Source organism: Chlorocebus sabaeus, chromosome 20 (assembly GCF_047675955.1).
Source record: "Chlorocebus sabaeus isolate Y175 chromosome 20, mChlSab1.0.hap1, whole genome shotgun sequence".
In the NCBI taxonomy this organism is placed as follows: domain Eukaryota; kingdom Metazoa; phylum Chordata; class Mammalia; order Primates; family Cercopithecidae; genus Chlorocebus; species Chlorocebus sabaeus.
The window spans coordinates 91,163,534-91,187,119 of record NC_132923.1 but is presented as its reverse complement, the minus strand read 5'-3'; the positions used below and the strand labels follow the sequence as shown (position 1 = coordinate 91,187,119).

The 23,586-nt window shown below is 40.5% G+C and overlaps 1 protein-coding gene across 2 annotated transcripts in view; it reads right to left on the bottom strand.

Annotated features, from left to right (window-relative positions):
• IPP (intracisternal A particle-promoted polypeptide) overlaps positions 1-23,586 on the bottom strand; it is a 42,041-nt gene that overhangs the window by 10,161 nt on the left and 8,294 nt on the right. For both annotated transcript variants that reach the window (XR_005240561.2, XM_007978936.3), the window contains exons 3-8: positions 22,027-22,458; positions 17,382-17,537; positions 15,379-15,546; positions 10,232-10,369; positions 7,743-7,865; positions 4,763-4,983 (exon numbers count right to left, since the gene is read on the bottom strand). Coding sequence is in view for 1 of the 2 variants with exons in the window: in XM_007978936.3 (XP_007977127.1) it covers positions 4,763-4,983; positions 7,743-7,865; positions 10,232-10,369; positions 15,379-15,546; positions 17,382-17,537; positions 22,027-22,458 (1,238 nt within the window). In the remaining variant the exon portion in view is untranslated. The remainder of the gene's footprint in view (positions 1-4,762; positions 4,984-7,742; positions 7,866-10,231; positions 10,370-15,378; positions 15,547-17,381; positions 17,538-22,026; positions 22,459-23,586) is intronic.

Below are 23,586 nucleotides of genomic sequence, written 5' to 3'. Positions count from 1 at the left end.
TTTTTTTTTTTGAGACAGAGTCTTGCTCTGTTGCCCAGGCTGGAGTGCAGTGGTGTGATCTCGGCTCACTGCAGCCTCAGCCTCCTGGGTTCAAGCGATTCTCCTGCCTCAGCCTCCGGAGTAGCTGGGATTATAGGCGCCCACCACCACGCTCAGCTAATTTTTGTAATTTTAGTAAAGACGGGGTTTCACCATGTTAGCCAAGCTGGTCCCGAACTCCTGACCTAGTGATCCACACGCCTTGGCGTCCCCAAGTGCTGGGATTACAGACGTGAGCCACCGCGCCTGGCGGAAGCAAAGTCTTTAACTGACAGAAAAGGTATTTACAACATGGAAAGGGAGAAGGCCTGAAAAAACCTGGTGTACTAGAATTGGAGCTATCATTATGAACTCATGGTTTTACAATATAAATGCACAAATAGATATAGAAATATTTACAGATAAATCTGTGTGTGAAAACCTATTTACATACACACATTTCCTAGTTCTGTTTACTGAGGGTGGCTATGAGGTAGAAGGTGGTGACTCAACTCCAGACAAGATTGAAGACTAGCTGAAACAGGGAAGAGGTGAAAGCAACTCTCTGTAAGACACAACCACCAGTGCCCTGTCAGTTTACCATTGCCAATGGCAACACCCAGAAGTTACTGTCCTCTTCCGTGGCAACAACCCAGAAGTACCACCTTTTTTCTAGAAAATTCTGAAAAACTCACCCCTTAATTTTCACATAAGTTAAAGTAGGTATAAATGACTGCAGAACTGCCCCTGAGCTGCTACTCTCAACACACTGTCTATGGAGTAGTCCCACTCTGCAGAAGTAGTTACAGAGTTGTAACATTGCCACCTCAATAAGATTGTTTTCTTCTACCACCAGCTTGCTCTTAAATTCCATCCTAAGCAAGGCCAAGAACATTCCTGGGCTAAGCCCAATTTGGGGCTCTCCTGCCCTACTACAGCTAGAAGCAGCAACATCCAAGTAGCATTTAGTACTCTAAGTGTGTACATCTTGGTTTCTAAATACTGTCCTTCACCAAAAGGAAATAAGGCTTCTTGAAGAAATGGCTGATTCCAGGGCTAAAGCAGAAAAAGTATAAGATAAGCTGAAAATATTTCTGCCAGAAAATAAAGAAATGCTGAATGAATGATAGCAATGTATCAAAAGGACACAGGAGGGATTTCCATTTCCAGACAAAAATAGATCAATTGTTACCAAACTTGCCCTCCTACCCTAAAGACCTAGAAAACTAGATAAAACATGAAACAAAACTTTTAGGTATTAGGCCAGGAGCGGTGGTGGCTCACGCCTGTAATCCCAGCACTTTGGGAGGTTGAGGTGGGCAGATCACTTGAGGTCAGGAGTTTGAGACCAGCTGGCCAACGTGGCAAAACTCCTGACCTCATATGATCCACCCGCCTCTGTCTCCCAAAGTGCTGGATTATAGGCGTTAGCCACTGTGCTTGGCCAAAGTATATTTTTGTAAGTTCCTTACTTTCTTTTTTTTTTTTTTTTTTTTTTTGAGACGGAGTCTCGCTTTGTCTCCCGGGCTGGAGTGCAGTGGCCGGATCTCAGCTCACTGCAAGCTCCGCCTTCCGGGTTTACGCCATTCTCCTGCCTCAGCCTCCCGAGTAGCTGGGACTACAGGCGCCCACCACCTCGCCCAGCTAGTTTTTTGTATTTTTTTAGTAGAGACGGAGTTTCACCGGGTTAGCCAGGATGGTCTCGATCTCCTGACTTCGTGATCTGCCCGTCTCGGCCTCCCAAAGTGCTGGGATTACAGGCTTGAGCCACCGCGCCCGGCCAGTTCCTTACTTTCAAATGATACAGTATGATATTGTAGATTTGATACACTAAAAATACATAATGTAAACCTGTGATATTATTAAGTACATAGTCTTCAACCCGTTTCCTGGCATACAACTCCTAACATCCTGAGAATATCCACAGTGATGCCTTTTTGTTTGCTAATGTTGACTGATGGCTGGAAGCCCATAGTTAGCTTCAGAATTAGGGATGCTCACCAGAAAGACCAAGGCATGATTATAGAATTAGAACTTTCAGTCCCATCCCGACTTCCGGAGAGGGGAGAGGAGCTGAAGGTTAAGTGGATGCCCAATGATATAATCAATCATGTCTATATAATGAAGCCTCCAGAAAAACCAGCCCAGACATGGGGGCTCACACCTGTAATCCTAGCACTTTGGGAGGCCAAGGGAGATCAAGACCATCCTGGCCAACATGGTGAAACCCCGTCTATACTAAAAATACAAAAATTAGCTGGACATGGTGGCGTGTGCCTGTAGTCCCAGCTACTTGGGAGGCTGAAGCAGGAGAATTGCTTGAACCCAGGAGGCGGAGGTTGCAGTCAGCCTAGATTGTGCCATTTCACTCCAGCCTAGTGACAGAGCAAGACTCCGTCTAAAAAACAAAAACAAAGAAACAACAACAGCAACAAAAAACCCAAAAGGACTAAGTTTGGAGAACTTCCTGATAGTTGAACACCTGGCGGTTCTTAGAGGGTGGCATAACCAGAGAGGTCACAGAAGTACCATGCCATTCCCCCATACCTCCCCATATGCATCTCTTCATCTGTATCCTTTGCAATATCTCTTATAATAACTTGATAAACATAAGTAAGTGTTTCCGTGAGTTCTGTGAGCCACTCTAGCAAATTAATTGACTCCAAAGAGGGTGTTGTGAGAACCCCAACTTGGAGCCAGTTGGTGAGAAGTTCCAGAGGCCTGGACTTGGAATAGTGCCTGAAGGAGGGGGCAGTCTTGGGGACTGAGCCCTCAACCTGTGGGGTCTGAGGCTATCTCCAGGTAGACAGTATCAGAATTTAACTGAATTCGAGGACACCTAGCTGGTATCTGCTGCTTGATGTGTAGGGGAAAACCCACACACATTTAGTCACAGAAGTTTTCTGTGTTTGTTGTGACGTGAGATCAGAGTAGAAAACATGTTGAGTATGTTTTTTCCACCCACAAAACCCTAAAGTAATCACCAAGAAAAAAGGTGAAGAAATACAGCTAACTAGACAATAAAAGAGATAAAATTCTATGGAATACTAAAACAATCAACATAAAGACGAAAAGAAGAAAAAAGAATCAAAGAATGGATTTCATAAACAGAAAATAAATGACAAGGCCATTTTTATATTTTAATATAACTGCTAACTAATTAAAAGGCAACATATCAAAATATGTGTGATGAAGTTAAAGCAGTGCTCGAAGAGAATTTATAGTTTCTATTATAGAAAAAGGAAGGTCTAAAATCAATCATCTAAGCTTCCACTTTAAGAATCTAGAAAAAGGCCAGGCACGGTGGCTCAAGCCTGTAATCCCAGCTCTTTGGGAGGCCGAGATGGGCGGATCACGAGGTCAGGAGATCGAGACCATCCTGGCTAACACAGTGAAACTCCGTCTCTACTAAAAAGAATACAAAAAACTAGCCAGGCGAGGTGGCGGGCGCCTGTAGTCCTAGCTACTCGGGAGGCTGAGGCAGGAGAATGGTGTGAACCCGGGAGGCGGAGCTTGCAGTGAGCCCAGATCGTGCCACTGCACTCCAGCCTGGGTGACAGAGCGAGACTCCGTCTCAAAAAAAAAAAAAAAAGAATCTAGAAAAAAAGAGAGCTGAGACTGTTGGGATTTGGGGAGTGCAGTGGCTCCCAAAGATCTGTAATGCCAGTGGTTTGGGATGCCAAGGAAGGATAATCACTTAAGACCAGGAGTCTGAGATTAGTCTGGGTTACATAGCGAGACCCTAACCCTAGGAAAAAAAAAAAAAATCAGCCAGGTGCAGTGGCTCATGCCTGTAATCCCAGCACTTTGGGAGGCTGAGGCAGGCGGATCACCTGATGTTGGGAGTTCGAAACCAGCCTGACCAACATAGAGAAACCCCATCTCCACTAAAAATACAAAATTAGCCAGGTATGGTGGTGCACGCCCAAAATCCCAGCTACTCAGGAGGTTGAGGCAGGAGAATTGCTTGAACCCAGGAGGCAGAGGTTGCGGCGAGGTAAGATTGTGCCACTGCACTCCAGCCTGGGCAACAAAAGCAAAACTTGGTCTCAAAAAAAAAAAAAAAAAAAATTACTCTTGAGCGAGGGTCTCTCACTGTTACCGAAGTTGGAGCACAATGGCTTGATCACAGCTCACTGCAGCCTTGACTTCCCAGGCTCAAGTGATCCTCTCACCTGAGCCCCCTGAGTAGCTAGAACCACAGGTGCATACCACCATGCCCAACTAATTTTGTTATTTATTATACAGACAGTCTCACTATGTTGTTCAGGCTGGTCTTGAACTCCTGGGCTCAAGCTATCCTCTCATCTTGGCTTCCCAAAGTGCTGGGATTACAGGCGTGAGCCACCACGCCCAGCAGTACAAGAGAAAGTTTTTTTAAATTAACTGGGCAGGAGTTCAATGTTACAGTGAGCTATGATTATATCAGTGCTCTCCAGCATGTGCAACAGAGCAAGACCCTGTCTCTTAAAAAATTAAAAAATAAATAAATAACCTAGAAAAAGAAGAGCAAACTCAATCAAAAACAAATAGGAAAAAGGAAAAAATAAGAACAGAAATCAATAAAACAAAATTGACAACAGAAGAAAAGCAATGGCACCAAAAGTTTCTTCTTTGGAAAGAAAAAAGGGGAAAATAATCCACAAATGATCAATATCATGAGTGAAAGAAAGTGCATCACCACAGATCTTACAGACATTAAAAGAATACCAGGATACTAAACATCTGAAATCATCCAACCTACCTCTTCAAAGGAATATTTTTCTACAGTATGAAGAGCATCTTGGGTCTCATTCCATCCTCCAATAGAATAGATGCAGTCATTGAGTGCAGCCACACCAAGATATGCTCTCCTGGTTCCCATTGGAGGAAGTGGAGACCAACGCTTAGAAAGTGGATCATAGACTTCAAAAGAACGAAGTTCTATTCCTTCATTGCTGATGCCCCCAATTACATAAATTAAACCTGGAAGTGGAATATTTTTGCTCAGATGCTACAGAAAGTGAGATACAAATAGTGATGAAAAGTAATGATTGTGATCTGTTTCCTATGCTGATGCTATGTTTAATCTAGGGCTTACAATTTTATTTAAGAGAGAAAATCAACTTTGTCAAGTTTATCACCTCACTATTCAGCAAGTTGTAAAAAATTAGTGGAACTAATTTAAAATAGCGTTGAGTTTTCAAAGAACTTGAAATAATCTGTCAGCTGAGGATTTTCTATCTAATTATCTGCTTGGTGATCTCAGGTTCTATCTAATTATCCACAGATAAAACAGGAAAGGAAAATGGATTTTTTTTTTTCCCTAAAAAATGTTATGCACTTAAGCTGGGAATTACATGGCCCTCTTTAGTGACAGCCTATCTGTTGCTCAGATGGATATAAAGTAGGGAATTTAAATTTAAATAGTATGTGGCTAAATTAAGGTATCAGAATCAATTACTACAGTACACAGCTGGGTGTAGTGGTTCACAATCCCAGCACTTTGGGAGGCCAGGGAAGGCGAATCACTTGAGCTTGAGACCAACCTGGGCAAAAAATACAAAAAATACAAAATTAGTCAGGCATGATGGTGTGTGCCTGCAGTCCCAGCTACTCAGGCAACTGAGGTGGGAGGATGGCTTGAGTCTGGGAGGCAGAGGTTGCAATGAGCCAAGATTGCACCACTGCACTCCACCCTGGGCAACAGAGTCAGAACTTGTCTCAAAAAACAAAAACAAAAACAATTACTACAGTAAAATATAATGTAATTTACATAAAATTTCCTTATAAACTCTGGCAATCTACAATTATTTTTGAATCTCTAGTGTTGTACTTCATCTTCTAAAGTGAGGAGTTACAAAGAATTATATTTTACGACATGTGGGCTAGGCTGGGTGCAGTGGATCATGCCTGTAATCCCAGCACTTTAGGAGAACAAGGCGGGCAGATCACGAGGTCAGGAGATTGTGACCATCCTGGTTAACATGGTGAAACCCCGTCTCTACTAAAAACACAAAAACTTTGCCAGGTGTGGCAGGTGCCTGTAGTCCCAGCTACTCCGGAGACTGAGGCAGGAGAATGGTGTGAACCCGGGAGGCGGAGCCTGCACTGAGCCAAGATCGCACCACTGCACTCCAGCCTGGGTGACAGAGCGAGACTCCATCTCAAAAAAAAAAAAAAGAAAAAAATAAAAAAGAAATGTGGGCTAAATGTTAGTATAGTAAACCTGGGTTTTAGTTCCAGCCTTGCCAGTAACCAGCTATGAGAAAAGACAACTCACAACCTTCCTGATCTTCAGCTTCCTCATCTATAACTTAAAGAAGTTGAAATAGGTAAGTTCAAAGATCCCTTTCTAGGTAGCTCTATGATTTTAGATGGAATGATACAAATAATAAATATAAAACAACTAGGAGACATGATATTAAACAGTAAGATATAGTCTGCACCACATAATTTGCTAATAGAAATCAGAGAAGGTTGGCCGGGCGCGGTGGCTCAAGCCTGTAATCCCAGCACTTTGGGAGGCCAAGGCAGGTGGATCACGAGGTCAGGAGATTGAGACTATCCTGGCTAACATGGTGAAACCCCGTCTCTACTAAAAATACAAAAAACTAGCTGGGCGTGGTGGCAGGCACCTGTAGTCCCAGCTACTTGGGAGGCTGAGGCGGGAGAATGGCGTGAACTCGGGAGGTGGAGCTTGCAGTGAGCCGAGATCACGCCACTGCACTCCAGCCTGGGAGACACAGCGAGACTCTGTCTCAAAAAAAAAAAAAAAAAAAAAAGGAAATCAGAGAAGGTAACCACAAAGCAGAAGGAAGTTGAGCAGATTAGGCTGTCATATAACAATGGGAAAGCTGCTTCCTTCTCCACAGGTGCATATAAATCAGTTCTCCAATCCTAGACAGAATCAGGTTCTAGTTAAAACATCTTACTACCTAACTCTCAGAGTATAGTAGACAATCAAAATAATGTTTGTATACCACTTTAATATGCAACATATAATTATTTAAATCTGTCACAGGATTATATGCTATGTGAACTGAATCACAATGTACTTTGTAGAAAACAATGCTAAAGAAGCCTATAGAGACCATGAAAACAATTTATTTTTATTTATTTTTTGAGACAGAGTTTCACTGTTACCCAGGCTGCAGTACACTGGCACCATCTCACTCACTGCAACCTCCACTTCCTGGGTTCAAACAATTATCCTGCCTCAGCCTCCCTAGTAGCTGGGATTACAGGAGTGTGGTACCGTGCCCAGCTAATTTTTGTATTTTTAGTAGAAATGAGGTTTCACCCGTTGGCCAGGCTGGTCTCGAACTCCTAACCTCAGATGATCCTACTGCCTCAGCCTCCCAAAGTGCTGGGATTATAGGCATGAGCCACCACGCCCCAAAATTGTTTCTGATACTCTCTCGCTACTTAGAAATATTTACTTAGATGTTCACGGGAGAGAAAAGACAGTAACAGATAACACTTCGAATGCTTATTGTGCTAGTCAGATATTCCTGCTTACTTGCAATTTTTAATGATAGCCTTGTTTATTTTGAAAAAATCAATTATTTTGGCAATACAGAAATAAAAGTCAACGATAGGAGGTAAAAAGCAGAACTTCTATGCTGCTAGTATCAGTCATTCAATACCAACAGACCTAAAATATACTTTTGTGAAAATAAGGCCTCAAACACAAAGTTTCTCAGAACTACATTTTGAGGAAAAATATTTTATAAAGTGATTACCTTGCATTTCACAGCACCCAAAGTAGTAGCGTGACACAGCCATGTTACCAACTACTTCCCATTTATTTTCATCAGGATCAAATCTTTCAATGGTGTTCCCTATCTCAGCTCCAACCCATCCACCTGTAATGAAACAGAAAAATGTTCATTTCTGGGATAAAAGAATCTTATTTATGACAAAGACCTTACAAAACATCTAAACCAATTATTTCATATTATAGATATCACATGAACCAAAGAGGTTATCTGTTCCACGATCCCATGAAAAAGTTAGAACTTGACCACGAGTAGAACTCAGGTCCTTGCATAACTGATGCTCTTTTGAGAAAAAAAAAAAAAAAAGAATTCAAGTCTTTTAACTCCCTATTTTTCACTAAAGACTAAAAACAAAACAAAGAAAGCCCCAAAACTTCAATATATTGCATGGAAAAGACGGTATTTTGCAAAACTACCTTTTGAAATGACTTCTGGCTATTCAGAATGTTTATCCTAATCAAGGCCAGCTCCAAGCCTAATCAGAGCATACTGTGTATTTGGTTAATTTCAGGAACTTCAAAAAGGCCCTTTATCCCCACAATAACATTTTCTTAACACTCTCTAATAATTTTTTTTTTTTTTTTTTTTTTTGAGATGTAGTCTTGCTGAGTAGCCCAGGCTGGAGTGCAGTGGCCGGATCTCAGCTCACTGCAAGCTCCGCCTCCCAGGTTTTACCCCATTCTCCTGCCTCAGCCTCCCGAGTAGCGGGGAATACAGGCGCCCGCCACCTCACCCAATTAATTTTTCGTATTTTTTAGTAGAGACGGGGTTTCACCTTGTTAGCCAGGATGGTCTCGATCTCCTGACCTCGTGATCCACCCGTCTCGGCCTCCCAAAGAGCTGGGATTACAGGCTTGAGCCACGGTGCCCGGCCCTTTTTTTTTTTTTTTGAGATGGAGTCTCGCTCTGTCATCCAGGCTGGAGTGCAGTGGTGCAGTCTCAGCTCAGGCTCACTGCAAGCTCCGCCTCCCTGGTTCAAGCCATTCTCCTGCCTCAGCCTCCCAAGTAGCTAGGACTACAGGCACCCGCCACCACGCCCAGCTAATTCTTTTTGTATTTTTAGTAGAGACAGGGTTTCACTGTGTTAGCCAGGATGGTCTTGATCTTCTGACTTTGTGATCCGCCTGCCTCAGCCTCCCAAAGTACTGGGATTACAGGCTGTGAGCCACCGCGCCCGGCCAACACCCTCCAATTCTTAAAGTTGAAAATATTATTTCCCACAATTAACTGAAAAATGCAGATACTTGTGGAGGTAATAAAATATAATAGATTACATTCACCTTAAGGTAACTCATATTTTTTGCACAATAGGTTTGGATGAGGGGAAGACACTGAGTTACAGTGAATTGAAGGAGTGACAAGGAGAAAATAGGGGAGGCTGAGAGCTATGTCAACTTACAACTTTCCCTAGGAACAACCTTGATTGTAACATTTGTTACACAGATATTCAAAGTAGAATAGCTCATAATCATTCACTACATCTACAAGAATAAAAATATAGTACAGAACTTCCTTGTAATATATTTAATTTTTTGGCATCTGTTTTCTTATATTAAACATAATTAGGCCACTATGCAGAGTGCTAAAAATGTTATATACTTAATTAAAATAATGAGATTTAACTACTCAGCTAAAGTACTGCACTGGATGTCTCATCTATATTTTATCTCCAGTAATACAATTTTGAGAATAAGAATTTAAAGAGCTGGCAAGCACATCTACAGCATACAGTAGCTCCAGAGATACCTGCAGAAGAATGTGTATGACTAGCAGTTTGGTCAGCCAGCCAACTGGGCACCCTCCTCCAACCCCTCCAACCCCTGACCCCCTGACCCCTACCTACACCTTCCCCTAAGACCTTGCCCAGCCTCCAGAGTATACAGACTAAAGCCGGTTGGTTTTTAAAAAAAGAATGTAAAGAGCTGAAAAGAGGAAAAGAACATCTCTAAAGTCATCAGAACCCAACAATTTAAATAATATTAGCTATCTTTACAAACATTTCATATTCTCACTTCTTTGTGGGATCTAAAAATCAAAACAATTGAACTCATGGAGACAGAGAGTAGAAGGATGGTTACCAGAGGCTGGGAAGGGTAGTGTAGTGGGGGTGGGGAGGCAGGAGGTGGGCATAGTTAATGAATTTGAATAAAAAAAAAAAGGAAGAATGAATAAGACCCAGTATTTGATAGCGCAATAGGGTGACTATAGTCAATAATAATTTAATTGTACATTTAAAAATAACTAGAAGAGTATAACTGGATTGTTTATAACACAAAGGATAAGTACTTGAGGAGATGGATATCCCATTTTACGTGATGTGATTATTACACATTATGTGCCTGTATCTCATGTGCCCCATAAATATATATACCTATTATGTATCCACAAAAATGAAAATTAAAAATAAATACATAAATAATATTAGCTATCTTTAAACTGAACAGCATAATTACCCAAAGCATAGATAGCCCCATAACACACACACACTCCTAAGCCACAGCGAGGATGATTCATCGAAGCTACAGTTGTCCACTGTTTAGTAACTGGATCATAGCATTCAGTACAATCAAAAATCATTGAATCCTTTTCACCTGAGTTAAATAAAAGAGACATATATTAGAAAGTTTAGTAATGCTAATAGACTAGCACCATAATACAATATTCAGTAGTATTCCCTATTGTCAAAAATTCAACCATTATGTCTGATTTTATACTATTCATTTGCCTGTCAAGCATTATTTTGAATCTAGAGCACTGTCATTTATTAAAGCCCACTTATAAAACAGGCACAATTTTCCTATTATCTATTTTTACCACCCAAACAATCCATGTAATGTTTTAGGATACAATTTGCATTTTAATACTTCTATATTTTTTTTCACATAGTAGTTTGGGTGGCTGGCCCTGGTACAATTTGAGTTTTAATGTAATCCTTTCCTAACAACAAAGAGAAAATAAATTTTTTTTTTTTTTTTTTTTTTGAGACAGAGTCTCGCTCTGTCGCCCAGGCTGGAGTGCAATGGTGCAATCTCGGCTCACTGCAAGCTCCACCTCCTGGGTTCACACCATTCTCCTGCTCAGCCTCCTGAGTAGCTGGGACTACAGGCGCCCACCACCTCACCCGGCTAATTTTTTGTATTTTTAGTAGAGACAGGGTTTCACCGTGTTAGCCAGGATGGTCTCCATCTCTTGACCTTGTGATCCGCCCACCTCGGCCTCCCAAAGTGCTGGGATTACAGGCGTGAGCCACTGCGCCCAGCCTAAAAATGAAAAAATTTTAAAAAGATACCCAAATTTTCTTTTTTTTGATATTTATTTATTTATTTATTTTTAGAGACGAGTCTGGCTCTGTCACCCAGGCTAGAGTGCAGTGGCACAATCATCGCTCACTGAAGCTTTGAATTCCTGGACTCAAGTCATCCTCCTGCCTCAGCCTCCCAAGTAGCTAGGACTATAAGCATGTGCCACCATGTCCAGCTAATTTAGAATTTTAAAATAAGATATTTAGGAGTAAATCTAACCAAAGATTATGCAATGCCTCTATGGATAACATTTTAAAATATTACTTAAAGTTTTAAATTATGGAACATCTAAGTAAATGAAGAGATGAATAATCTTCATGAATTATAAGAGTCAATGTATCATGAAGATTTTCCTATCTAAAAATAAGAGTCAATGTAAAGATAGTTATCCCCATATTGATTTATAGATTTAATGTATTCCCAATCAAAAAAATCAATTTTTTAACAGATTTGACAAACTGATTCTAAACTTTATATAGAAGTACAAAGAGCCTAGAAGAGCCAAGCATTCTCGGAAAAAAATAAGGAGAAACAGTCCCATCATATATCAAGACATATAACAAAGCTATAGTAATTAAAAAAGGGATAGACAGAAACTAATGGAACAGAAAAGAAATTCTAGAACAGAGGCATACATATGATTGCTTGATAAAAGATAGAGTTAGCACTACAGAGCAGTGGGGAAACAACAATCTTTCATGCTAGGATAATGGATTATACATCGAGAGGAAAATGAAACTAATGCCTTACTGCATATTATCCATAAAAACTAAATTCCAGGTAGATTACTGACATAAATGTGAATGGAAAAACTATAAAACTGTATAAAACAATGAAGGTATAGGTCCTTATGATGTTGGAGTAGGGAAAGATGTCTCAAATAAGATGCAAGAAACATTAACCATACAGGGAAAAAAATAAGAGATTTGACTACACTAAAATTAAAATATCTGTTCATCAAAGGATCCCATAAAAAGAGTAAAAGATGAAGCAGCAGAGTAGGAGAAGATATTTATAGCACATATGACTTTATGAGGGCCTAGAATCCTGAATATAAACAAAATTCCTATTGTACAGAAAATAGTTAACATAGCAGGCCTAAAAATGCCTGTCCTTAGAAAGGCCTATTTGGGGGCCGGGCACGATGGCTCACACCTGTAATCCCAGCACTTTGGGAGGCTGAGGTGGGCGGATCACAAGGTCAAGAGATCGAGACCATCCTGGCTAACACAGTGAAACCCCGTCTACTAAAAATACAAAAAAACGTTAGCTGGGCGTGGTGGTGGGTGCCTGTAGTCCCAGCTACTTGGGAGGCTGAGGCGGAAGAATGGCATGAACCCGGGAGGCGGAGGTTGCAGTGAACTGAGATTGCGCCACTGCACTCCAGCCTGGGCAACAGAGTGAGACTCCATCTCAAAAAAAAAAAAAAGAAAGTTAAATACAGAGTTACCGTATAACCTAACAATTCTACTCCTAAGTATATACCCAAAAGAAATCAAACTTATGTCTACACAAAAACTTTTATTTGAATATTAACTGGAAATAATATAAATGTCCATCAACTACAGAATGAACAAACAAACAAAATATGATTATTTTGACACGATGAAATATTATTCAGCCATAAAAAGAAATGAAGTACTGATAGGTGTTATGACATGCTAACTGAAAGAAGTCAGACACAATATTATATGATTCCATTTACATGAAATGTCCAGAATAGGCAAGACCATAGAGACATAAAGTAGATTAGCAGTTACTAGGGTTTAGGAGAGATGGGGAGTGACTGCTGACAGGTACAGTGTTTCTTTCTGGGGTGATAAAATGTTCTGGAATGAGATAGTGGTGACGATTGTACAACTTTGTGACTATGCTAAAAACCACTAAATTATATTCTCTAAATTTTGGTATGTGAATTATATCTTAATTTTTAAAACCCAACATTTAGAATATGAACCCAGATATGTATGTATCGGGAAGAAACTAAACCAAAATGTTAACTGTGATTATTCTGGGTGGTATGATTATGGCATCAGGAATTTAAATTTTCTTTTTCATATGCTTCTGTTTTAGCAAAATTTTCTATAACAAACCTAACTTTTATAATTTTCAAAGTATTTAAAAGTTATATATTAAGGAATATCTTAAGATAGCAATGTTGACAGTATTAATAGCTAGCAAAGTCACAGCAGTTTTGAAGAGCCTCTGTAAGCACTTCTGTGGTATCAGGGGAGGGAATACATACATATGCAAGTGTCACACAAGGACCTCTGACCCTAGGTTAAACAGAAGAGTTCAAGTGATAAAACTATGCATAACTGACAAAAGACACATACAAGGAATTATTAAAGTTGTGGTCAAAGACTATATAGAATTGTGCTCTTTATGCAGACAAGAAGTTATTGCTTAAAATTCTAATTTCTTTGATGGAATTTTCTGATGCACATGTCATTTCTTAATTTAATAAATAGTTCTGAGTTATATACCCTCCAAAGTAAAGACAAAAATCAAATAGTTCCTATATCACCATAATTTAAATTGACAGTACCATAGTCAGAAAATATTTATAAAATTTTTGGGTGGGGATGGCTCGCCAAACCCTGGCCCACTAAAAAATAAATCAATAAAATAAAAATAAAATAATTATAATTTTTTAAAAATACCGGCTGGGTGCCATGGCTCACATCCATAATCCTAGCACTTTGGGAGGCTGCGGCAGGAGAATCACTTGAGCTCCAGAGTTCAAGACCAGCCTGGGCAACATAGTGAGACCCCATCTCTAAAAAAAAAAAAAAAAAATTGGCCAGGCATAGTGGCTCATGCCTGTAATCCCAACACTTTGAGAGGCCAAGGCGGATGGATCACCTGAGGTCAGGAGTTTGACACCAGCCTGACGAACATGAAGAAACCCTGTCTCTACTAAAAATACAAAATTAGCCGGGCGTGGTGGTGCATGCCTGTAATCCCAGCTACAGAGGAGGCTGAGGCAGGAGAATTGCTTGAACCCAGGAGGCAGAGGTTGCAGTGAGCCGAGATCACGCCATTGCACTCCAGCCTGGGCAACAAGAGCAAAACTCCATCTCAAATAAATAAATAAATATTTAATGAGCCATACATGGTGATGTATGCCTACAGTCCCAGTTACTTTATTATTTAATAATTCATAAAAATAGTTTTACAAAACACCAGGATTTCGACAAGAAATATATCCTACTATCTTGTTGACTTGGTTTTTACGTACCCAGTATCCATACTGCTTGGTTTATTAAAAATGAATCATAATGCAGCTTTCAGAATTTAAAAAAATTCTATCATAAATATTGATCTAAATTTTGATGCCACCTTTTTTTTTTTTTGAGACGGAGTTTCGCTCTTGTTGCCCAGGCTGGAGTGCAATGGCACGATCTCGGCTCACTGCAACCTCCGCCTCTCGAGTTCAAATGATTCTCTTGCCTCAGCCTCCTAAGTAGCTGAGATTACCAGCTCCCGCCACCACGCCCAGCTAATTTTTTTGTATTTTTAGTAGAGACAGGGTTTCACCATGTTGGCCAGGCTGGTCTTGAACTCCTGACCTTAGGTGATCTGCCTGTCTCAGCCTCCCAAAGTGTTGCGATTACAGGCGTGAGCCACTACGCCAGGTGGGTGCCATATTCTATAAACAACTTTTCTTTTCTTTTTTGAGAGAGGGTCTTGCTCTGTCACCCAGGCTGGAGTACAGTGGCACGATCGTGGCTCACTGCAACCACTGCCTCCTGGGCTCAAGTAATCTTCCCACATCATCCTGCCAAGTAGCTGGGACTACAGAAATGTGCCATACATCTGGCTCATTTTAAATTTTTTTTAAGAGATAAAGTCTCAATATATTGCCCAGGCTGATCTCAAACTCCTGGGCTCAAGTGATCCTCCTGGCTCGGCTCCCAAAAGTGCTGGGATTACAGGTATGAGCCACCACACCCCACCACCACTTTTCATTAAAACCAAACCTAAGTATTCTGGCTTGTGATAAATCACAGTATTCATCCAATATGAAATATTCACCATCTTGCCCTTCCCCTTCCCCTTTCCCTTCCCCTTTCCCTTCCCCCTTTCACCTTTCCCCTTCCTCCTTCCCCCTTCCCCCTTCTGTCCCTCCCTCCCTCCCTCCCTTCCTTCCATCCTTCCTTCCTTCCATCCTTTCTGTAAATACTTATTGAGGACAATTAGATATATGTATATCACACAGCAACATATAAATCATAAAGCATATTAGAATATAGCCAATAAGACTAATAAAGAAAATAAGACATTTTTATTATTACCTCCAATAGCGTAGACCATCCCTCCTAGAACCGTTACTCCCAGCCCACTTCGAGCCTGATGAAGTGAAGATACAGTGGTCCAGTACTGGCTAAAGGTGTCAAAACGTTCCACACAGCTGAGGGCTCTGCTATCACTCCAACGACCCCCCTGCAACCGAGTATATCCACCTAAACAAAAGAAAAAAAGTGAGTACACAGCAAATCCCTTACTATTAAATAGAAAAATGGTAGTGATGAAAATCTAGTGTTCTACAGCTAAACATTTAGTATAACTATTATATAACAAGAAATAAATGGTTTAGAGCTTACTTTCTCCCTCTATATATAATGTAATATTCTTAAATTTGCCAATTCCTGAAAGATTGTGGCTTAAATAGTAAGACGGTTAGCCTCAGTGTTTTACCACTTGGTCTTGGTTATAAATAGAATATTATATGAAATATAAATCTAGGCACTGCTTATCTGTTAAGTTAGGAAAGTTTCATTATAACTTTCATTAGTGTCTTTTTCAATTAAAAATAGTGAGTTGAAAGCTGTGTGTCTGTGTCTGTGTGTGTGTGTGTGTGTGTTTGAGGCAGGGTTTCACTCTGTCACCCAGGCTGGAGTCCAGTGATGTGATCACAGCTTACTGCAGCCTCAATCCTCCCCCATCAACCTCCTGATGAAATCCTTGTTTTGACTATACATCCAATCAGCAAAAAAATTTTAAGAAGCAACCAAAAGCATTATACTTAAATATTAATACATACATGTAATTGTAATTATATATGTGTAAATTATAAATTATCTCATACATCAGGTACTTACATAAAAACTATAATATGTATACAGATCTGCACTATATATATCAATATGTTATATATTATATGTATTTTAAATGCCGATAAAGTTTAATGCTTTTTTTTCTTTTTTTGAGCCAGTGTCTTGCTCGGTTGCCCAGGCTGGAGTGCAGGGTACAATCTCTGCTCACTGCAACCTCTGCCTCCTGAGCTCAAGTGATCCTCCCACTTCAGCTTCCCAAGTAGCTGGGACTACAGGCACACACCACCACACCAGGGTAATTTCTGTATATCTGTGTAAAGACAAGGTTTCATCATGTTGCATAGGCTGGTCTTGAACTTCTGGGCTCACACAATCCTCTGACCTCAGCCTTCCAAAGTGCTGGGATTACAGGCCATGAGCCACGACACCCAGATTTAAGTTAATGCTTTTTGAAATAAAAATGAAAAGAAGTTGTAATATGTGGCCAGGCACGGTGGCTCACGCCTGTAATCCCAGCACTTCGAGAGGCCAAGGCAGGCAGATCACAAGGTCAGGAGTTCAAGACCAGCCTGGCCAATATGGTGAAACCCTGTCTCTACTTAAAAAAATATATATATACAAAAATTAGCTGGGCATGGTGGCGCATGCCTGTAGTCCCAGCTACTCAGGAGGCTGAGGCAGGATAATTGCTTGAACCCAGGAGGTGGAGGTTGTAGTGATCCGAGATCATGCCACTGCACTCCAGCCTGGGTGACAGAGTGAGGTTCTGCCTCAAAAAAAAAAAAAAAAAAGAGAGGTTGTAATATGTTCCGCTGATATTCCTATGGATCTTCCTTTATAACCACACTTTGGAGATCATTGATTCCTATCACTGCTAATGACTAAGATACTGTGAATAGTTTAAAAACTTGAGATTTATTTTCTTTATTTTTCACAAGAATTCAAATTTTTTACTTTTAAAGCAGCACTTCTTTAGTCACTTATTTGATAACTGGATAATCTACAAACTCAAAGGTTTAGATTATAGAATAACAGATATCAAATGAATAGCTATTTCTTTTTAGACATATTTATCATAATATATAAATGCAGTTTATAAATCTGTAGCCTGTATGTGAAATTTAATATGCCTCATCAATATACCCACATATTCTATCATGTATAGTAAAAACAACAATATATTAAAAAATGTTGATCTGGAACACAAATATAATTTCTATTACTTTCTAAAGGGCTCTCACCTACTGCATACAGGTACTTTCTTGCTTTCTTCCGAGGTCGAACCTTAGATGTCTGCAGAAAACTACAAAACTTGTTCTCTTTGGGAGATTTGCATACTTCACAGTACTCTTTCAGAAGTGTTTGCAATGCAACACGAAGATTAAAATCGGATACTCCTAAAGCAATATTTAAAAAGACAATGTTTTAAACAATTTTTAAATAACATTGAAAAAACATATTTCTATAAAGATAAGACACATTTAACAATCAATAAATAAAAAAATCATCACCAAACAATGGTGTTTGTTTCCTGCAATACTAAATATTGGTACTATTTTAAGGAAAGCATTTTCTTCACTAATGAAAAACAAAAAAGGTTGCTGTTAAAAAATATGCTTCATGTGGCCGGGTGCGGTGGCTCACGCCTGTAATCCCAGCACTTTGGGAGGCCGAGGCGGGTGAATCACCAGGTCAGGAGATGGAGACCATCCTGGCTAACACAGTGAAACCTCGTCTCTACTAACAAATACAAAAAATAAGCCGGGCGTGGTGGCGGGCGCCTGTAGTCCCAGCTCCTCGGGAGGCTGAGGCAGGAGAATGGTGTGAACCTGGGAGGCGGAGCTTGCAGTGAGCCGAGATCGCACCACTGCACTCCAGCCTGGCGACAGAGCGAGACTCCATCTCAAAAAAAAAAAAAAAAAGCTTCATATATAAGCAGAATAGCAACTACAAAATATATATGCTTCACAGTATCCCCCCATGTATAAGAATTTCCAGGCCGGATGTGGTGGCTCACACCTGTAATCCCAGTATTTTGGCCAAGTCGGGTGGATCACTTGAGCCTGGCCAGCGTGGTGAATGAAAACCTTGCTGCTACAAAAAATACAAAAATTAGCCGGGTGTGGTGGCATGTGCCTATAGTTCCAGCTACTCAGGAGGTTCATGTGGGAGTACCACTTGAGCTCAGGAGGCAGAGTTTGCAGTGAGGCAGGATTGCGCCACTGCACTCCATCATGGATGACAGGGTGAGACCCTGTCTCAAAAACAAAAAAAAAGAAGAAGAGTTTCCAAGATCACAATTATCTAACAAAATTTAAAAATTAAAATAGCCAAAAATTCTATACTTACAACATAACAAAAAAGATATAAAATTATGTCATTAACATTTAAATTTAAGAATGATAGACAAAGCAAGAAAAATAAATTCTGGTGGCATGAGTACCATATCCTAAAAGGATCATGCATATGATGAGGTAGGTTGTCCTTGCTCAAGGGTGCTTAGCTGAGGAGGTAAACTGGGGATGAGAGTCAACCTGTGTTCATTTGCCAAGCTGTAAGACCTATTCTCCCTGAAAGGGCACTATTTTCTAATTTGCACAAAGGCATTATAAATGCTAGCAAGAGACTGTCTCCTATCTTTCCATCTCTGACCTTTTCTCTCTATCCCAGACAAGAAGCAATATTGAAGAACAATGGTCAACTAACAAAATCTTGAGAATTCTCACTGATAATAATTTGCAGACAGATAGAATCAAGAGTGAAAGGCAGAACCAAGAAAAGTTGAGGAACAAAATTATTAAAAGGAAACGTCTTCACAGGACCATCAGTAAAGGTAGAAAGGATCACCTGGATCTGCTCTCTAACAGAACACTGTGGTAGCCAAAGTCCACACTGTGGTGAGATACATCTCTAGCTAGGTTAAGTAGGCCCAGATATAAGATAAATAACAGGAACTCAATAGAGAGATATCAAAGTCAAGTTCCCAAGTAAGGATCTCAGCCCTAGTGGATCTCTAGTCTTCAACCACCCTCATGCCTCAGGCTAGAAAGAAGTGGCAAGGGCCAGTACAGTGCCTCATGCCTGTAATCCCAGCACTTTGGGAGGCTGAGGTGGGAGGAATGTTTGAGGCTGGGAGTTCAAGACCAGTCTGGACAACATAGTGAGACCCTGTCTCTACAGAAAATTTTAAAATGAGCTGGGCATGGTGACATGAACTTCTAGTTCCAGCTACTCTGGAGGCTGAGGCAGGAGGATCACTTGAGCCCAGGAAGTCAAGGTTTCAGTGACTATGATTGCATTACTGCATGCCAGTGTGAGTGACAGAGTGAGACTGTCTCAAAACAAAACAAAAAACAGAACAAAGGTGGCAAGAACACAACCCACAGCCTTCAACTTTTAGACTGGAGAAAACAAAGTAGTTGTACTAGGTAGAAAGAGTGCCAAGGAGAATTAGTTCTTGTATTATTAGAAAAGAGTTTGAACAGAGTTGACATGAACAACAGTTCAGTATGAGCAAGATACCAAGAAAGAGCATATGCCTTATTAAAGTACAACCCAGGGCCGGGCGCGGTGGCTCAAGCCTGTAATCCCAGCACTTTGGGAGGCCGAGACGGGCGGATCACGAGGTCAGGAGATCGAGACCATCCTGGCTAACACGGTGAAACCCCGTCTCTACTAAAAATACAAAAAACTAGCCGGGCGAGGTGGCGGGCGCCTGTAGTCCCAGCTACTCCGGAGGCTGAGGCAGGAGAATGGCATAAACCCGGGAGGCGGAGCTTGCAGTCAGCTGAGATCCGGCCACTGCAGTCCAGCCCGGGCTACAGAGCAAGACTCCGTCTCAAAAAAAATAAAAAAATAAAAAAAAAATAAAGTACAACCCAGCGCCAGGTGCGGTGGCTCACGCCTATAATCCCAGCACTTTGGGAGGCCGAGGTGGGCAGATCACGAGGTCAGGAGATCAAGACCATCCTGGCTAACACAGTGAAACCCTGTCTCTACTAAAAATACAAAAATAAAAAATTAGCCAGGCGCGGCAGCGGGCACCTATAGTCCCAGCTACTCAGGAGGCTGAGGCGGGAGAATGGTGTGAACCCGGGAGGCGGAGCTTGCAGTGAGTTGAGATTGCACCACTGCACTCCAGCCTGGGCAACAGAGTGAGACTCCGTCTCAAAAAAAAAGAAAAGAAAATTTCCCCAAAAAAAAAGAAAAACAAAAATTTGAAAAAGGATATATGGCAGTCTAATGAAAAAATGATCAACTTCAAAACAAATCAAGAATAATGAAACAAACAAAAAAAACCTATATAAAACAAGGCTCTATTGACTATGTGACAAAAATGTTGTGACTATAGGCTTGCAGGAACCTAAACCTATATTTCCCCTAGGAGCAATCATTCAGTATTTGCTAATTCTGTGTTCGCAGCAGACTTATAGAACATAACTACTGCAAATAACAATCAACTATATATACAGTAAAACAAGATATCACTCAGAAAAACCTACAAAATTATGTTAACACTGCTAAGATTGGAGAAAAACTAATAATCCATTATTTTTAATTATATATTTACAGAATTACACCGTTAATGCTTAGCAGTGTATTTAACTTGTAATAAAATCATTTGTAATTCAATAGCAACCTAATCTTTCAGTGAATGACAAGAGTAAAAACTTCAAATCTCAAAACCAGGTCTAAAGTAGGCTGGAAAGCAGTGGCACAATCCTGGCTCACTGTAGCCTTGACCTCCTGGGCTCAGGTGATCCTCCCACCTCAGCCTCCCAGGTAGCAGGGACTACAAGTGCATGCCACCATGCCGGGCTAATTTTTTGCCTTTTTTTTTTTTGTAGATACAGGGTTTCACCATGTTGCCCAGGCTGGTCTTGAATTCCTGGGCTAAAGCGATCTGCCTGCCTTGGCCTCCTAAAGTGCTAGAATTACAGGCATGAACCACTGCACCTGGCCTAAAGCAATTCTTAGAAATAAATTTAAACATCACTTTTCTAATATAAAGATACAAACTATTTTATATTATGGTAAAACGTATTTTCAGAATTAAGTTTAAAATCTAAAGATGATTCAGAGGCTACTCAGAAGCTATAATAGTATATCAAAACCAAATTTATTTTATAATGAAGGGACTTATAGGATTCATTGAGTTTTTTTATTTTTAATGTATGCATTTTCTCCAAGTGTTAGGTTTTGCTTAATTTTTCAGAGTAGCAAGAGGAAATCTTACACTGAAATAACTGGTTCTGTCAACAGCAGTTGTTATGTTAGTCGCTCTGTCAGTAATTTTTATCTATAATACTAATCTGCCTTAGTAATCAATCTCAAGAAAGATTTTTTTTGTTGTTTTTTGTTTTTTGTTTTTTTGAGACGGAGTCTCGCTCTCGCCCAGGCTGGAGTGCAAGTGGCGCGATCTCCTCCGCTCACTGCAAGCTCCGCCTCCCAGGTTCCCGCCATTCTCCTGCCTCAAGCCTCCCGAGTAGCTGGGACTACAGGCGCCAGCCACCACGCTCGGCTAGTTTTTTGTATTTTTAGTAGAGACGGGGTTTCACCGAATTAGCCAGGATGGTCTCGATCTCCTGACCTTGTGATCTGCCCGCCTCGGCCTCCCAAAGTGCTGGGATTACAGGCGTGAGCCACCGCGCCCGGCCAAGAAAGATTTTGATAAAAATAGGTAGAAATATTAAAATACTACTGCCCACCCACAAAACACAAAAGTTGTATCTTACATAATCATTCATTTTTAAAAAGAAAAAAAAAAGAGTAATCATTCAATAAATGTCTGTTACTGAACCAAAAAATGAAAACACTCTCCCACATTTCAGAGAACACATCACCGGATAATTAATCAACTAATTTGATATGTAGCAAAAAAGTTACCTTCTATATACTTTAAAAGTCTCTGAGGAGGTAATAAAGGGAATCGAATTGGGTCTAGCACTTCTACCACATGTTTTCTTCTTTTTCCCAAATCTTTCAGAATCCATTGCATTGCAGCTAAGAAGACCTGGTATTCATCCTCAATGCTAAGCTCTTCACTTCGCAAAATTTTGATCAGCTGATCTTTTGTAAGTGCCAGGAACTCTTCTCCACTATGAACCTCTAAGAAATGGACATGAATGTAGTTTTCTGAGAATTCCAAGAGATCATGGCAGGCAATTTGCTCAGAGAACTGAAAGATTCCAATGCAGTTCAGTGGATCAATTTGTCCTTTCAGAAATTCACAGCAAAGATGAACAACTTCAGTCAACTGTAGCATGTCTGCTGCAACAATCAACTCCTGGACATTATTCACACCTATGTTCACTATACCTAGAGAAGTAGGAAGACAAAATGGCCAATAAAATAAAAACATACATTGGCTTACCATATTCAAAAAGTATTAGACTTGATTTCACTGATGCTTGCAGAGTAGACAGACGCTTAAAAAGGCAATCAAGGATTTGTGTGAAGAGCACAAAACTTAAACGATAACGATACCTAACACATTTATGAAAAACTCACAATGAACCAGGTGCAGCATTAATTGCTTTTTATATGCTAATTTAACCCTTATTATACTCCCATGTGGTAGATATTATTATTTTTCTTATTTTCATATTAAGGAAACAGAATCAAAGTTTAAGTAACTTGTCCACAAGTTGTAAGGTAAAGCAAGTTGCAAGGTAGGGGTTGACATGCTTTTGCCATAAAAAAGAAGGAAATCATGTGCTTTACAGCAACACACATGGAGCTGGAGGCCATGATTCTAAGCAAATTAACACAAGAACAGAAAACCAAATATCATATGTTCTCACTTATAAATGGGAGCTCAACATTGCATACACATGGATACCAAGAAGGCATGGATACACATTGGGGCTTACTTGAGAGTGGAGGGTAGGAGGAGGGTAAGGATTGAAAAACTACATATCAGGTATTATACTGATTATCTGGAAGACAAAATTATCTACATACCAAGCCCCCAAGACACGCAATTTACCCATGCAACAAACCCACACGTGTACCTCTTGAACCTAAAAGTTGGAAAGAAAAAACCAAACAACAGCAGCAACAACAAAAATAAAGTCTATGCTTTTAACATAAGGTTATATGCATGTAACAAACATTTACTGAGGCACTGGGGAGAGTAAGACAAGGTCTCTAAATGCCATACAATGTTCATTTTTTGTGTTTGTTTTGAGACAGGGTATCGTTCTGTTGTCCAGGCTGGAGTGCAGTGGCGCAATCTTGGCCCACTGCAACCTCTGCCTCCCGTGCTCAGGTGAGCCTCTCACCTCAGCCTCCCGAGTAGCTGGTACTACAGACACTCACCACCATGATCGGCTAATTTTCTGTATTTTTTTGTAGAGACAGGGTTTCACCACGTTACCCAGGTTGATCTCAAGCTCCTGGGCTCAAGCAATCCACCCACCTCAGCCTCCCAAAGTGCTGGGATTA